This window comes from Xenopus tropicalis, chromosome 9, assembly GCF_000004195.4.
Source record: "Xenopus tropicalis strain Nigerian chromosome 9, UCB_Xtro_10.0, whole genome shotgun sequence".
In the NCBI taxonomy this organism is placed as follows: domain Eukaryota; kingdom Metazoa; phylum Chordata; class Amphibia; order Anura; family Pipidae; genus Xenopus; species Xenopus tropicalis.
This window is the reverse complement of record NC_030685.2, coordinates 68406548-68422854: the sequence shown is the minus strand read 5'-3', so window position 1 is coordinate 68422854 and position 16307 is coordinate 68406548. Positions and strand designations below refer to the sequence as shown.

Below are 16307 nucleotides of genomic sequence, written 5' to 3'. Positions count from 1 at the left end.
GCAGATGTGCAAAGATGCCCACCTTGATGCCACTTTTGCTGCCCAGAACCATTTCCACCAATTTGAAACAGGGTATATACATTAGGAGGCATCTCTGCCTGCCAATATATAGGTTTAAATCAGAGGGCAAGTCATTTAACCCCTTCAGCACCTCTGTTAATTATTCAAATGGGGATAATTACAAAGATGCCCCTTTACCTGCCCAGAACTGGCTGCAATGTGGCGCATCCCTGCCTTCAAATATATAGGTTTAAATCAGTGGCCCAAGGTCATTTAACCCTTTAAATCATTAGTTACTTATTAATCTGACCGAATAAGAATCTAATGCCACTTTAGTGCCAGTTTTCCTGCCCAGAACCATTTCAGGCCAGGCTGAAACAAGCTGTAGGACATTCCTGCCTATGAATGTGTACGTTTTAATCTGTGGCCCCAGTTCATCTCATTCTTTAGAATACCTGTTTCTTATTCTCTGTCTGAATAAGAAACTAACTTTAAGGCTCAAAACATAAACTGGTAGAATAAGAAACCAACTCCAACTTGTACACTGCAGTCGGTGTCTTTTTGGGCAAATGTCAGCTTTAGGGGGTGGCGGGAAGATGTGGGGAAGGCCTCATGTCAAAATATCTGCCAGATCTGTAAATACGGGCTCTCTGTAAGAGAGATTCCAGAACTCTGAGTTAATTATACTTCTCATCGCAATCCCACCAGCAGGGGACGCTAGGAGCTGCGGCTTAGTGCGCACTGACAGTGGTACAGCCTAGCCAGCAGCTCGCCGCTGATTTGCTGAGCAAACCACGTGGGTTCTTTCACATTTCCCTGCGCAATTGTTTTCCCCTCCCCTTCCTGCCCACGCCGTGTCCCTGTAAGCGTGTGCCATTCATTCCTAGCGTGGAGCAGCCTTCCCGGTGAGTGCGATTAAGTCTGGGTAACGGGCTGAGAGGGGCCCCGAAACTTTGTCTTTTGAGGGGAATGAAGGCACGGTGGGGGCTGCGCTTATACCTGTCCTACAGGCTTCCCAGTTACTTTTGGCCGACCTGCTGCCTGACTGCTGCCGAGCTGAAGGGCCAAGGATTGGCTTCCCAATTACTTTTAGCCGATCTGCTGCCAGACTAGTGCCGAACTGAAGGGACTAAGATTCTACGGCAGCTGGAGGGCCCCTAGCCAGCTCATCACATTAGGCTAAGCAAGTAGCAATTGGCAGGGGTATATTTTGCTTGGGGGGGTGACAGGTTAGAAGTTACACCTTATGCTCTCATATAGTCTTGTTTCTCTGGGGATTGTCCAGCTTTGTGCCATAACTTTCCCTTGGCATTAGAGATGGGCTTCTTGCACCACATGCCAATGAGGCTATTTTTGGCACATTAAGCAGATTGCTAAATGCATGGGCCTGTGGGTTACTCTGGTTCAGGAGTCTAACATTGCTGAAAACGAATTGGACTGTATGTGTGCAACATTTATATATAATATATATAACCATTTATTTGCAGGTGTTGAAAATGGCTGAAAATGGGGACAAAGAACAAAAGTTGGATCTGGATACAAAGATCTGTGAACAGGTTGAAGTAAGTGTTTGGTGCTTTTTTTTCTTCAACAAATAAAGCCCACGAGATACCTGAATTCCACTTTTGTTTTTGGGTTGTGATACAAGAATGTTCTTGGCATATTTATTGATATCCTCGAGGAAAGAAACAAAAAACTGTCCTCAGGGTTATTTAGTTGTAGCTGTAACTCATACTTGGGTTTAAGTTCATAGGTTGGTGTTTTTTCACCATAGTGCTCCCATTTGCTTTCTTTTCGCCATAAATGTCCCAGTTCCCTTTACTTGCTCATATGTAATGTTACACCCTGTCCCTTGTTAGACAATGGCTAGAGTTTTTAGTTTGTTTAAATTGTGTAAAAAAAAAACCCAGTATCAGGCATGGCAGGTACAAAATGCTGAGTTGGATGGGCTGGGTATTAAACCTTTTGTGGGTTATTTTTCCCAGAGGTCATAGGCCATTTGACTTCCCTATTGATACCTTTATGGGGGAAGAATAATATATGGCTTTTTCTTCACTAGTTCACTATCACCTGAAACCAGACAAACCTAGAACCAGAAGCCAAGTCTAAAGGCCCCCATACACGGGCCGACTATAGCTGCCGATATCGGTCCCTTGGCAGCTAATCAGCCCGTGTATGGGCAGAACAGAGCGGCCTGGCCGACCAAGAGCGGCCTGGCCGACCGAGATCTGGCCTGAAATTGGCCAGATCTCGATCGGCCAGGTTAGAAATTCCAGTCGGATCGGGGACCGCATCGGCTCGTTGATGCAGTCCCCGAACCGACTGCCCCATAACCTCAAAGTCCCTTGCTACCCGATATCGCCCACCCGTAGGTGGGGATATCGGGTGAAGATCCGCTCGCCTGGCGACATCGCCAAGCAAGCGGATCTTATAGTGTATGGGCACCTTTAGACCTTCCTTTAGGAATAATCTTTACATAAGTTCAGGTTTTGATACTCTTGAGAACAAATGCTGCACAGTAGGGATTGTAATTTCCTATTCATCTATAACATCTATTATTTTGCTGAATTAATAAGTTATCCTTCCCCTTTCTTCTGCTGTGCAGTACTATTTTGGGGACCATAACCTTCCTAGAGACAAGTTCTTAAATCAGCAGATATTGCTGGATGATGGCTGGGTTCCCCTTGAAACCATGATCAAGTTCAACAGGTAAGTGTTAAGCTTTTGCAAGACAGTCATTTGAATTTGATTCTTTTGGAAAGCTCCCTCTAATGCTGTTTTGCTGCAGGTTGAGCAAACTGACAAAAGATTTCAACACCATCCTTCAAGCACTTAAACAATCTAAGACTGAACTCTTGGAAATCGATGAAGATAAATGCAAAATTCGAAGGTCTCCTGCTAAGCCCCTCCCTGAATTAAATGACGAGTACAAAAATTCTCTAAAAAACAAATCTGTTTATATTGTAAGTATGTCTTATATTTTTTAGGCTGAAATGGTAAACTGATGAAAAAAAAAAAGTACCAAACTGCATTTTAGAGAGATTTCATTTTGCTCCCTCTGGTGTATTTGTAGATTGTAAGCTCTTTTGGTCAGGGCTCTCTTCACCTCTTGTATCAGTTATTGACTGCTTTATATGTTACTCTGTATGTCCGATGTATGAAACCTACTTACTGTACAGCGCTGCAGAATATGTTGGCGCTTTATAAATAAATGTTAATAATAATAATAACTTCTGCTGCAGACCACTCAGTCATACTTTGAGTTCAGGGCAAGACCGGCAATCTGTGGGTTTTGGCAAATGCCAAAGGGGCTGCTTAGAGTTAAGCAGTCACTATTTGTTGGGCTGTTTGGGCCTCTGTTTACTTGAAATGTCAGGGCCTATTTTGGGTCTCCATCCAGACTTGTCTGGGTCTCAGACTGATAGCAGTATTAGATGGTTGTACCAGATGCAAATTATTAAGGTGAGAGCACATGTGTCTATGAGTAAATACCCTTAAATGAGTCAGCTAGTACAATATTTTGTAGAGGGAAAGAAGGGATTATAAGGGAGCAACCCTTATAATGCTTTCATGTTCATAACAATGCTATTGATCAATGGGGAGAATGTGGGTGTATGTGCAAGGCAAGTATACAATTAATACACACCATTCTACTGCTTTAAGGAGGTCCCAATAAGACTGGGTGTATACTGCTTGTAAGGACTCATGGCTGATTCTTTCCTTTCTAGAAAGGATTTCCAACCAGCGCAAATCTAGATGATATCAAAGAATGGCTCAAAGACAAAGGTCCTATTGAAAATATCCAAATGAGGAGAACACTCCAGAAAGAATTTAAGGTAAGTGTGGGAAAGCCACATTTCAGAGTCACAATTCTATCCCCAAATAAAGGCTTAGGACATACTCAAGGGGATCCTATGATAAACACAGTATGCCCTGCAGTGCATTAGGTGCAAAATAACTGCTCGGAATGTCTGTGCTTGGCTAAGTGTTTGCTGCCTTCTTCTCAGTTCAGCGGCTAGTAGTTAATATACAAGCCTTTGGATGGGACAGGCTCTGGTACTGCAGACGAAATGTCAGAACATCTCTCCCTTTTCTTTATTCTGAATCAGGACCATTTTAGGGTACGTGGACTGCAAGCAACAGCAGTAAATAAAATACAGGACATGTTCCCCCTCCATTATATTTTTCATAATGCTTCACAAGAGAACACATATACATACTGAATATCCCTTCAGTACAATAGAGCTATTTACTTCTGTGCTCTGATTGCTCATTAAAACAAATGTTTTTTTGCAGGGCTCCATCTTTCTCATTTTTAATACAGAGGATGAGGCAAAGAAGTTTTTGGAAGACAGAAACCGAAAGTACAATGACAGTGATATGATTATCCTATCAAAGTAGGTGAATATCTTAAAAAAACAAACGCAAAAAAAACATCCACAGGTCAAATGTCAACTTTTTTTTTTTTTTTTTAAATGACTTTTTGGTAGTGTACCACAAGCACCGAGTCTGTGCCTGTCTTCCACTGTTAACTTGCTTTGGCTACACTTACTGCTATTCATCTTATGGAGTGTTAAAGCCCATATAAGTGTTTTTTTGCATAATTACATAAAATGTAAATCTAAGCAACTGCAATGTATACAGTTTAGAAATTTTGTACACTTAGGGGTATATTTATCATGCTGTGTAAAAAGTGGAGTAACACATTACCGGTGATGTTGCTCATAGCAGCCAATCAGATGCTTTGCTTGGGTTTTAGAACTGTTGAAATCTAATTTCTGATTGGTTGCCCTGGGCAACATCACTGGTAATGCTTCACTCCACTTTTTACACAGCATGATAACTATACCCCTTAATGCCAAATGGAAGCAGTATTTGTCTATGTTCTCTGCTTCTGACTTTTGAAACAGCCAGACAACCACTAAAAATTTAATGTATTGGAAAGTTGTTTTGAATTACATTTTCCTTCATTATGCAAAACTGTTTGGGTGGAGATTTCTTTTAAGTCCAGGGTCAACAGAACATAGCTTCTCTGCTTAAACTCACCCTGAGGCATTGCTTTAAGCTTCATATAGTAGGTTCCGCCGACCAACATAATATATATGGGATAAAAAAAAATTGCACTATCTACTCATGGCAGTTCATAATCGTGTGAAAAATCGCTGCAGAAGATTTTGAGTAACTGTTACGCACATTCCATATAATAATCTTTATTTACAGGGAAGAATACTTTGCAAAAAAGAATCAAGAGAGGAAGCTAAATAAGTCTGAAGAAAAAGCCAAATCAAAGCAGTAAGTAAAAAACAATCTTAGCATTATGCAAACTTAGGGGCTGATTTCACTATTCAAGAAAAAAATGCTAATGGGACTATATTCAAGAATATTGTTAAGAACCATGAATGTTCTGTATTAAAAAAAATCCAAGAAAAATCACCAGAAAAAACCTGAATAAAAGCTGGCTATTTGAGTTATTTAAACATGAATGGAACCATGTGATTCTTACCAGCATGCGACTGGGACTATGCTCTAGTGTTTTCTTAAATTATCTAGCATGTAAGAAAAGTTGCATATGTTTTGCCGTGGTTATTTTATTTTTATTTTTTTCCATGTCCAAATGCAAATTTTGATAAATCCTGCACCTTAGACCAACTACTTGATATATTAGATTCTTAAGGTTTTGTAGTATAAAATCTGGTATCCATGCATATACAGAAATATGATTTTATTAACAATTTTTCCTTTTTCAGGGAAAATGAAGAAGCCCAGAAACAGGCTGAGGATGCAGAAAGGGTAAGTGAAAGTTAAGAACTAAATATAAGTTTATTTGATTGTCTTGCTTATGGATTTATAGACTGTCGTCAGGCAGTTGCCTTGCTTCAGCATTCAAAGCAGGCCCATTGAAGGTTTAAAAGTAAGCACTTGTTTATTCACAGAAACTGATGGAAGAAAGGGTTGGCCGCCTCCTGAAGTTCTCTGGTGACTTGGACAATATGACATCAAGAGAAGACCTTTCGGCTCTGTTTCAGGCTCATGGAGATATTGAATGGATTGACTTTAGCAGGGGAGCTAAAGAGGTAACGACCACACTACTTGATTAGGTCTAGTAATGTTTGACAACACACATCTGATTGGTTGATCAACAGCTGACTATCAACTGATTAAGTTGCTATGGGTCAACAGAACCTTTCATTAATTACCACTAGATAGTAATAGAATGGCAGCACTATACAGCTTATTAGGCTTTTGACTAATTCACTGTTCTGTTTCCTAAGGGAATTGTATTATTTAAAATGAATGCTAAAAAAGCACTGGACAAGGCCATGGCTGCCAACAATGACGACCTGAAGTTAAAGGGCAAGGCCGTAAAGTGGGAGCTTATTGAGGGTGATGCTGAGAAAGAAGCTCTGAAAAAAATTATGGAAGATAAACAGGAGTCTTTCAACAAACGCAAAGGCAGAGGTAGTGAATGTTTGTTTGCAGGTTTATATAAACCAAAATATGTTGGGGTAACCAGTTGCTTTATTGCATCAAGTTTTATTTCCTACAGGACTAAACAGAGGTATGTGATCTACAGTAGAACACCCATTTTAGGTTTTTTTTTTTTAGGTGGAAGTGAAAAAATGTAAAATCCGGGAAATGCAATATGCATTATATTGGTGGGCAATGCCTTTTTCCCCCCATAAGTTTCCTGTTAAACAATTGCCCATGTTTAGCTTTTCCTGTATAATGGCAGTGGCTAGTACTTGATAGCTAAGCTACCATAAAGCCTTGTTGATGGCAAAATAATCTTCTTTGTTTTTTTTTTTTACCTTGTAACCTTCAGTGGGTGGGTTCACCTTTTAGTATGATGTAGACATTCAAATTCTAAAACTATTTGAAACTGTTTCTTATCAATAAACCAGACTGAGCATATTTCCATTTAGAAATGTTGCTAAGTGATACCATTGTTGCAGGTTAATGTCCTTTAGATGAAGAAATCATGTTATTACATTAGATCTGTTAGCTGAGCTGCCATCAAATTGGTGTTTATGTTACAGTGTTAAAACAAACTTTTCATATAAATTCATTTTCAAAAGGTACATGATTATTACCTTAATTCAAGCTTTGACTGTTTTTTTTTTTTTAAATTCTCCACTTCCATTCAGATGGAAGGAAATTCAAAGGAAAAGGACGAGGCGGCAAAGGAAATGACAGTTCTCAAAGGAAGAGAATACAATTCCAGGGAAAGAAGAAAAAATTTGATAGCAGTGATGAGGATGATATGGAAGGTAAAAAGGAGCAGTCAAATTCCTGTTCATATCTGCTTATGTCTGTTTGCTGAATGTTCTTTGCTGTTCCATGTTTTAGAATCAGTGAGTCCCCCGAAAGTGACTGCAAAGTCAGAGGAATCGGCAGGGCCAAAAAATGGAACAGAAGCTCCAGGGAGTCCAAAGAAGAGATCACTAGATGACAAGGCAGATGACGGTCCTGCATTGAAACAATCCAAAACTGAAGCTGGGGATCAGTAATGTACTGTAATGCCTTTGGTTTTTTTTAAGTTAAACTCCAGATCCAGATGGTCAGTTGAAAGCAAATCTAATGAAATCCACTTCGATATCAACCTGCAATGACAGATGATTTTTTTTTTTTTTGTTTACTTTATTTTTGTGGGTGCATGACAGTCCTGTATACTGCTATCCTGCACTTTATTTTTATACCTTTTGTTAATACAAACATATGTTTCCATGCTAGCAGCAAGGATGATTGCCAGTAATCGCTAAACGGATATCCTTTTGACTTGTACTAATGTAAATGTTCAATAAAAAGTGGTTCTATTCTGGCTTTGTTTAACATGGTGAAATCAGATTTAAGTTTTTATTATCCAAAAATATATAAGGGCACTTACAGACTTCTTCTTGTGGAACTTGTACGATGCTGGCAAATCATACCGAAGCTCTGCAAACACAAAATTCACACATTTTAAAGATAGAGGATTAATCTTGCATTTATATATAAAAGGAAGCTTCCAAATGGCTTAAAGGAACAGTAACACCAAAAAATGAAAGTGTATAAAAGTAACTAAAATATAATGTGCTGCTGCCCTGCACTGGTAAAAGTTGTGTGTTTACTTCAGAAAGTCTACTGTAATTTATATAAATAAGCTGCTATGTAGCCATGGAGGCAGCCATTCAAAGGAGAAAAGGCACAGGCACATAGCAGATAACAGATAAGCTCTGTAGAATACAATAGTGTTTTATCTGTTATCTGCTATGTAACCTGTGCCTTTTCTCATTTTTCCAGTTAGAATGCTGCCCCCGTGGCTACACAGCAGCTTATTATATAAATTATGGTAGTGTTACTGTAGCAAACGCACCAGTTTTACCAGTGCAGGGCAACAGTGCATTATATTTTTATTACTTTAAAGCTCTTTTTTTAGTGTTACTGTTCCTTTAAGCTGAAGTACTTCCTTTAATCAGCTACATTCCAAAAGTGCCTTAAAGGGGTTGTTCACCTTTAATTTAACTTTTAGTATGCTGTAGGGAGTGATATTTTGAGACAACTTGCAGTTGGTCATCTTGTGTGGTTTCTTAATTATTTAGCTTTCCATTTTGGAGTTTTACCAGCTATGTGGTTGCTAGAGTCTAAATTACCCTAGCACTCAATAGAAAGAAAAGAAACTAACGGTAAAATTGTAGCCTCACTGAGCAAGTTTATTGGATTCTGGGGTCAGTGACCCCCCCATTTAAAAGCTGAAAAGACAAAATTCAAAAACTATAAAAAAAAAATTCAAACATGCTGTACATAAACTTAATTTGAATGTTAACTACCCCCTTTTTTGTCTATGTAATAAACTGAACACAATATACCTTACCTGCAATTATTTCCATCTTAACATTCCAGTCAGTAGCTTTCTTTTTGATGTGCTGCAAAGCAACCCAGATGGAAAGCGTTGATAAGATAAAAGGATAGTTACAGTTCCCAGTGTATGCTGTACAACAGTTTACTAAAAGGTGTATGTACTAGCATATATACACCCTGGCTCAGTAGCCAGTCATTTGTTTTACTTCTACTGGTCTAGTTCAGTTAAAATATGGGCTACTAAACTGGAACAAACATCTGCTAAAAAAAAAACAAAAAAAAAAAACTGTCCCTAAATAACTTTCTAAGGCAGTGATACCCAACCAACGCAGAACAAATTGCCTCCCTCTTTAATGTGGCTTCTGGCAGCCTCTGAGCAGGGGCTCAGATTTGAAGTGGGTGGCTGCCAGGGGCGCAACAAGAATGAATTTTATGCTGAAGACACAATATCTAAATAAAGAACCTGATGCATGCTGGCAGCCCACACAATTAATCACAGAGGTCATTTGACAATCCCCGAAGAGTTTTTGTGGCCAACAATTTCTACTATTCCTGTGGGTGACTGCTACAAAAGTCTGCCCTTGGGAGTGTTTTTTTTTTTTTTCTTTCTTTGTAGCAAATGCATGTATCAGCCACAGCCCCAGTGTCAGTGTCAGCATGGTATGACTGAGCATCAAAATACAGCTTTTTGTGATGAGCTGAACACCACTAATACGGACAGTTAAAACAGGGTCAGTGTGATCTCTTAAAATAAAGTAAACTTTTTGAAATAAGTTAATGTAAAATTTGAATGCTGTTCTAAGTACTTTTGCATTTTTTTTTTTTTCAAGATTCAAAAACAAGGAGAATGTGTACTTTTATTTTGACAACAGAGCCACCTGCTGGTCTGTTTCTGACCATGATATAGTCAAGAAAATAAGGCAATGTTCTTCTGCTTAAGAAATATGTGGGGTTTCTAATGTTTTTTTCTAAACAGAAGAACATCAGACCGACATCTTTCTGTTATTTGTCAATCCTCAATACAGTCATGTGGCGCTGTTGTAACAAAATTCATTCAAATTAAAAGTACACAATACCCTTAGAGGAATACTGTTATGGGAAAACATATGAGTTAATAGAGCTTCTCTGGCAGAATTCTGCATTGAAATCTGTTTTTCAAAAGTGCAGACCGATTTCTTGAAAATTTATATGGGGCTAGCCATATTCCTAATTTCCCAGGGTGCCACAGCCAATTGATCTGTGCTCTGATAAACATCAGTCACACTTACTGCTACACTGCAACTTGGAGTGATATCCAACCCCTCCCAGCAGCCGATCAGCAGAACAATGGGAAGGGAGCAAGATAGCAGCTCCGAGTAGGTATCAGAATAGCACTCAATAGTAAGAAATCCAAGTCCGGCTTGGGACTCCTCCAGTTACATGGTAGTAGCAGAAACAATAGGTTACCTGAAAGCAGTTCTAATGTGTAGCGCTGGCTCCTTCTGAAAGCTCAGACTCAGGCACAATGCACTGAGATGGCGCCTACACAGCAATATTACAACTAAAAAAAAAAAAATTTGTTGGTTCAAGAATAAAACTTTAAATGGTAGAGTGAATTATTTGCTATGCAAGTTCACCAGAAAAATCACACCAGAATGCTTTTAATATGTCTGAAACTTGAACAAAAATTATGAATGTAAATTCCAAGTGTGCTTAGAATAGCACTCTAATCAAGTTTACATTCACTGGAAAAAATCCAGCAGACTCCGACCTTGTTGGACTCTGCCACCTGCCCATAAGGCAGCCACCACACCTTCACTGTGGAACAAACACCCATCTTTAATTTGTAAAAGTGGAGCGAAAAGGGCGGTGGCTGGTTGGTGGGCCCCAGGTAACCCAGTCCAACTCTAAACCACTACACTCTAAATGAGGTGTACTTACCTCCCGCGTTGATGTTTTATGCAGAGAATACACTGAATTCCTTGCCATCTGCAGTGCAGTCCTGAGGAAAGTCATATCCATACCTAAAGAATGGCAACAAATGGGCAATTTAAGGGCCCTGACTTCCTTTTTAGATATATGTGCAGACAACAATGGACAAGGGAAAAGTGAGCAAAATAATGGACACAATTCTATACATTATCTAATTCTGTGCTAATGCATTGAAATATGTAGATATATTGTGCATTTCTGTAGTGCAGACCACAGACAGACGCATAGACTAACACAGAGTATCACCCTCTCAGACGCTGTTATACCGACCACCCAAGCAGCTGTAAAATGTACCTTTATTGTGCTTTGTTCCAAAAGGTGGATTCATAATGACAGTGTCGACAGATTTGGACAGGCAGTCTGGGGGCAGAGAACAGACATCAAACTGGATCATGTCGATATTTGTCAGCTCAAACTCCTCTGTGTTTGTTTTAAATATGTCGAGTGCGTCTTCATCTACGTCCAATCCTAAGCACAACCTAGGGTGCAGGAAAACAGGATAAAGAGGAGTGGAAGGAAACTACTGTAGAACAAAGCAAATGAATATTTTAGCTGATGGAAACATTTTCTATAGCTTGGAATTACAGGCAGTGGCTTTGCCACGGTGGTGCCGGAAAAGGCAGGTGACTGCATGATATCACAAAGGTGCTGGTGCTATATGAGTAAATTATAATAATGATGACAAAGAAAGAGCTTGCAGCAAAGCAATCTGTTCAAACCCTTGACTGAGAGTAGGGATATGCAATGGGTGGGGCATAAGCAATCCAAGAAGTATATTTTGCTTTTCTATTGCATTCAGACTTATCTAAGTATATTAATATGGCAGAACCAACTTTTGGGTCACTGGCTCGAACAAACAGGACAATGCTATTTGGCTATACCTTTGGATTGTGACCTACACAATATCCATCTCAGCTGCCATTAATTCTCCTTGTTTCTTACATACTTTTATGGCAATAAAGGTAAAACTTTAAACATGACATATTATTACACATTGTGTTCAAACAAAAAGCTTAGATTAGGCAGAACAAACAAAACCACCAATGTGTGTTAAATGGAAACGTTAAATTGTGTGTAATTAAAAATGTATATGGAATTATAAAGCATAATTATATATTGATATATTATAGATATTGCCTCTTCTTACCCAGCCCCCAGCATTGCTGCCCCGATGCTCAGCACCCCACAGCCGCAACCAAGATCTGCAACCACTTTGTCTTCAATGTCATTGAAAGTATTATGGATTGTGTACAGCATGCAGGCTGAAAATGAAGAAATTAACTCATTTAGTATACATTTACATAATTGGGAAACTGGGCGTTATATACGCTAATACTCATGACTCTTCATGCTATAATACTGACATTGTGCATTTAATCAAAGCCATTCTTATCTGAAGGGAGCACATATCCAATTTATAAACAGGTGGTTCATGTTTCTATAAAAATGTCATGTACATTATATTGACAAATTATAATGCACAAGAAGCAATAATTATATGCATATTTGTGTTTAGTCACTAATACAAAGACTTAAACAGCACACTCTAGTGGTCAAATGAATACGTAAACTCAACAAGAAAACCCACACAAGGCATGTAGTATTTCATAATTCCATAACTGATCAGTATAAGGTTTCATAAACTTGGTCTTTGGAGCTTTCTTTTGTCACAATACCATTAACAGTGGAACTGTTTGGGCCTCTGTGTACTTGAAATGCCAGGGCCTACTTTGAATCTCAGTCCAGGCCTGCCCACAGTTCAAATTCCTATCATATATGCTGAAAGAATATTCCATATATTTTGGGGATGCACCAAACCCAGTTTTTCGGATTTGGTTAAATCCATTGTAAGAGATTTGGTCAAATACTTAACCGAATCCTAATTAGAATATGCTAGTTAGGATATGGAAGGGTTAACTGTCGCCCATGTTCACACCTTCGGTCAGGACTGTGGATTCGGCCAAATCCTGACTGAATACCGAACTGAATCCTGAATTCGGTGTATCCCTAATATATTTATGGAACATCCTGTGTATTATCTTTTGGCTTTTCTCATTCTACCATAATACATTTACCTTTCTGCCACCTTTTTGCTTCCTCAGGTCAACTTCCACTTAAATGTCACTCAAATATCAAAGGATGTAAGCTCAAAAGTACCTATTTTTAATGAATTTAAAAGGACAAGCGTCATTCAGTGGGGGGAGGTGCCAATATATTCAGCATGCCCCAGTGAATCTAATCGCTAATGTCCTGCGAAAAGAATCAATGCAGTGTTACCCTGTTCAGACTTATTAATGTGCAGTAGAGCGGAGAAGGGTTTAGATTTGCTGCAGGGTGCCTAACATATTGGCACCCCCCCAGTGAATCTTTAAAATTATTTGTAAATATACTTCACACTGAAAGCAGTATCTGTCTGTCCCTTTCCACTCTCTCCCCTGACAGTTCTGAATTTTGAATCAATACTGCAGAAGTCAGCTGATTAACCACGCAAAGCTGTCTTTTTCTACATTGTTTTAAAAGACAGAACCAGCAGTGCAGAAAGGGACAGACAGGTGCTGCTTTAACCAGCAATTACTTTTAGAAACAGCTTTAAAATCACTGAATATACCCGATAAATGTATATGTATGTATAACTTTATTTATAAAGCACCACAAGGGTATGCAACGCTGTACAATCTTACAAAATACAAAATTATATATATATATATATAAAACAAGAACAAACGGAGCACACCCTATTGAAATTCAAATGCCCAGGGTGCTAGCAAAAAAATATAAAGCAAGAGAATGAGCTGCACACACCGGGACTTGGCAAAAATATAATAAGTTTATTTAAGAAAAGAGATCCAACGTTTCGAGCACTAACTGTGCTCTTCCTCAGGGAAAAAAACACTGTTTTTTTCCCTGAGGAAGAGCACAGTTAGTACTCGAAACGTTGGATCTCTTTTCTTAAATAAACTTATTATATTTTTGCCAAGTCCCGGTGTGTGCAGCTCATTCTCTTGCTTTATATATATATATATATATATATATATATAAATGCACAGGGAATAAGTGCCATGTGGTATGAGACACAGAAGGAAGGAGGTCCCTGCCCCTTAGAGCTTACAATCTAAGTGGTTGGGTAACATACAGGCACAAACTGAAAGGTAAGAGTGCACCAGGTATGGGCATTTGTATGTATACTAGATAGTTGCTTAGAAATAATTCTGTTTTGTTATGCAAAATTCTTTTTTTAGGGGTACATTCATTTTAAAAGTTGGCCTTTCCTTTGTTTGGTTAAAATTCAGCACCAAATCATTACCTGCAATGTGCGGCCTTGTCGGGTACTGCTCCAGGAGTAATTTGGGGTTTTCAAACACATCAACCTGCTGCAGACAGCCTTCCAGCTCCTTCAGCTTCATGGTCTTTTCCAGGGGCAGGCTGTGCAAACAAAAGCAATCAAAATGAATGAATAAAACTAGCAATGTTCCTTTTAATGGCAAGGATTTATAAATAGTTTTTCCAACAATTCATTATTTACTGAGAAAACACTGCAGTGGATACAATAACTGTTCCCTTGCTGGTATCTGCAGCCTGTCTTACTAACAGACACTGCAGCAACTCACCTCTCAATATTTACATTTCACTTCGCAAAAACCCATGCGACCTGGATATTCCGTCCATCAGACAAAACGTTCCCCTGGAGCAAAAGGTCTCACAACTGACGTTCCGGATTCCAGAATACAAGAAAGGGGACGATATCGCCACCTGCTGGGCGGAATATTTTTTTCAGCTGTATGAAAATATATCCGATCGTACGGTTTCCCACTGTGGCTCCTCTCTATCAGTCTGTTTGGTTATTCTGCACCAAGGCCAGGGCACTGCTATTTACGGTATGCAATCTACTGAATAAAAACTTCATCATCCTACTTTAAATTTGAAATATAAAAAGTAGATTGGATGTTACCTACAAGGGGATTGGATGATTGTTCATCTTAAAATTAACTTGGTATGATGAAGAGAGTGCTATTCTGAAAACATTTTCAATTGTTCATTTTTTTATTTGTGTTTTTTTTTTTAACTGTTTAGCTTTTTGTTCAGGAGCTCTACAGATTGGAGTTTATTGTGTTGTTAGGGTCCAATTAAACCTAGCAACCTGACAGTGGATTGAAAGAGAGACAGAAATATGACTAGAGAAGGGCCCAAATAGAAAGATAAGTAATAAAAAGTAACAATAAGCATCACAGGGTAGTTTTTGACTGTCGGGGTCAGTGACCCCCATTCAGTGTTGGACTGGGACCCCAGGGACCCACGGGAAAACCTTAAAACGTGGGCCCACTCTCCAAACTATTATTGCTCCTTTCCTCACTCAACCACTTTATTATCCTAGTCTATTTTTATTAACATGCTAGCATCTATCCCATCATCTATTTCTCTTATTTGTTCCCATTCTGAAATAGGGAATGACCATGAAGTGGGCCAAATGGTAAGGAGCAGGAGGGCCCACTGACCCTTGGGCCCAACGGGAGTTTTCCTGGTATCATGGTGGGTCAGTCCGACACTGCCCCCATTTGAAAGCGGGAAAGAGTCAGAAGAATTGTTCAAGCACTATACAAAATAAGACCACTTGAAAAGTTGCTAAGAATAGGAGTTCTATAACATACTAAAATAATTACCTGAAGTTGAACCAGCCCTTTAAAAGGGATGTAAACCAAAAACATTTGCCCCAAAAAAAAGCAACTTTGCCAAGTACATTATCTAAAAAATTGTCAGTGGCTTTAAAGTTATTTGTAAATGTAACTACAATAGAAAGCAGTGTTTGTTTATCTGCTTCTTAACTGCTGGTGCTTTTTTCTGACACAAGAAGTCAGCCATACATGTTTATTCACAGGTCTGTAAAACAGCTGCCTTCTGCTACTAATGTTTCAATTGTGGGAGAATAGAAAGCAGCAGATAGATACAGTGTTTTGTCCCACTGCATGACAGGGGGCGCCAGTTCTGATGGGGGGTTAATCTGTGCCCACTGCCATGTTACAGTCCAGGAAAAGAAAATCTCTGTATGATATGATATTCATTTTCCCTGTTTCTTTACATGGCAGTAGGCACCAGTGGTGGCAGGGAGTAAATCTGGGCCCACTGCCATGTTACAGTCCAGGAAAATAAAATCTCTGTATGAAACAATTTTCATTTTCCCTGTCTCTTTACATGGCCGTAGGCACCAGTGGTGGCAGGGAATAAATCTGGGCCCACTGTCATGTTACAGTCCAGGAAAAGAAAATATCAAGTATGATATGATTTTCCTTTTTCCTGTCCCTTTACGTGGCAGTGGATACAGGTTAATCCCACATCACCGCTGCTGCCAACTGCCCTATAATTACATGTAGCGTTGCTAGCTGCTGAGTCTACACATCCCTAATCACCTGCTTATTGTTTCCCACTGAGCAGAGGGAGTGGGCTAATTTGATATAGGGTCCCCAGGTTTCCCAAGCCCTTAAACCACTAAGGACTGTCCTAGC

At 39.2% G+C, this 16307-nt stretch overlaps 2 protein-coding genes across 3 annotated transcripts; one reads left to right on the top strand and one right to left on the bottom strand.

Moving 5' to 3' along the window:
* The first annotated feature begins 872 nt into the window (after window positions 1-872).
* On the top strand, window positions 873-7835 carry ssb (Sjogren syndrome antigen B). 2 transcript variants are annotated; one of them, NM_001001455.1, is given in 12 exon segments: window positions 873-905; window positions 1488-1562; window positions 2606-2709; window positions 2789-2963; window positions 3729-3836; window positions 4297-4397; window positions 5221-5292; window positions 5748-5790; window positions 5934-6074; window positions 6273-6459; window positions 7146-7268; window positions 7348-7819. In NM_001001455.1, coding segments are annotated over 11 exon segments (1281 nt in total). In that variant the 5' UTR covers window positions 873-905; window positions 1488-1496; the 3' UTR covers window positions 7509-7819.
* mettl5 (methyltransferase like 5) lies at window positions 7126-14469 on the bottom strand. Its single transcript, NM_001030492.1, is given in 8 exon segments — window positions 7126-7601; window positions 7886-7935; window positions 8852-8903; window positions 10759-10841; window positions 11104-11288; window positions 11957-12071; window positions 14114-14232; window positions 14418-14469. Coding segments are annotated over 7 exon segments (627 nt in total). The 5' UTR covers window positions 14214-14232; window positions 14418-14469; the 3' UTR covers window positions 7126-7559.
* Between the last annotated feature and the right edge of the window lie 1838 nt (window positions 14470-16307).

What these genes read in the sequence shown, in the direction of transcription:
- ssb (XM_012970270.3), top strand. Translation starts at nt 1,497, where the DNA reads ATGGCTGAAAATGGGGACAAAGAACAAAAGTTGGATCTGGATACAAAG. An exon ending in AAAACAAATCTGTTTATATT is followed by an intron (nt 2,964 to 3,728) that starts GTAAGTATGTCT and finishes TTTCCTTTCTAG; the next exon opens with AAAGGATTTCCAACCAGCGC. An exon ending in TGATGAGGATGATATGGAAG is followed by an intron (nt 7,269 to 7,347) that starts GTAAAAAGGAGC and finishes TCCATGTTTTAG; the next exon opens with AATCAGTGAGTCCCCCGAAA.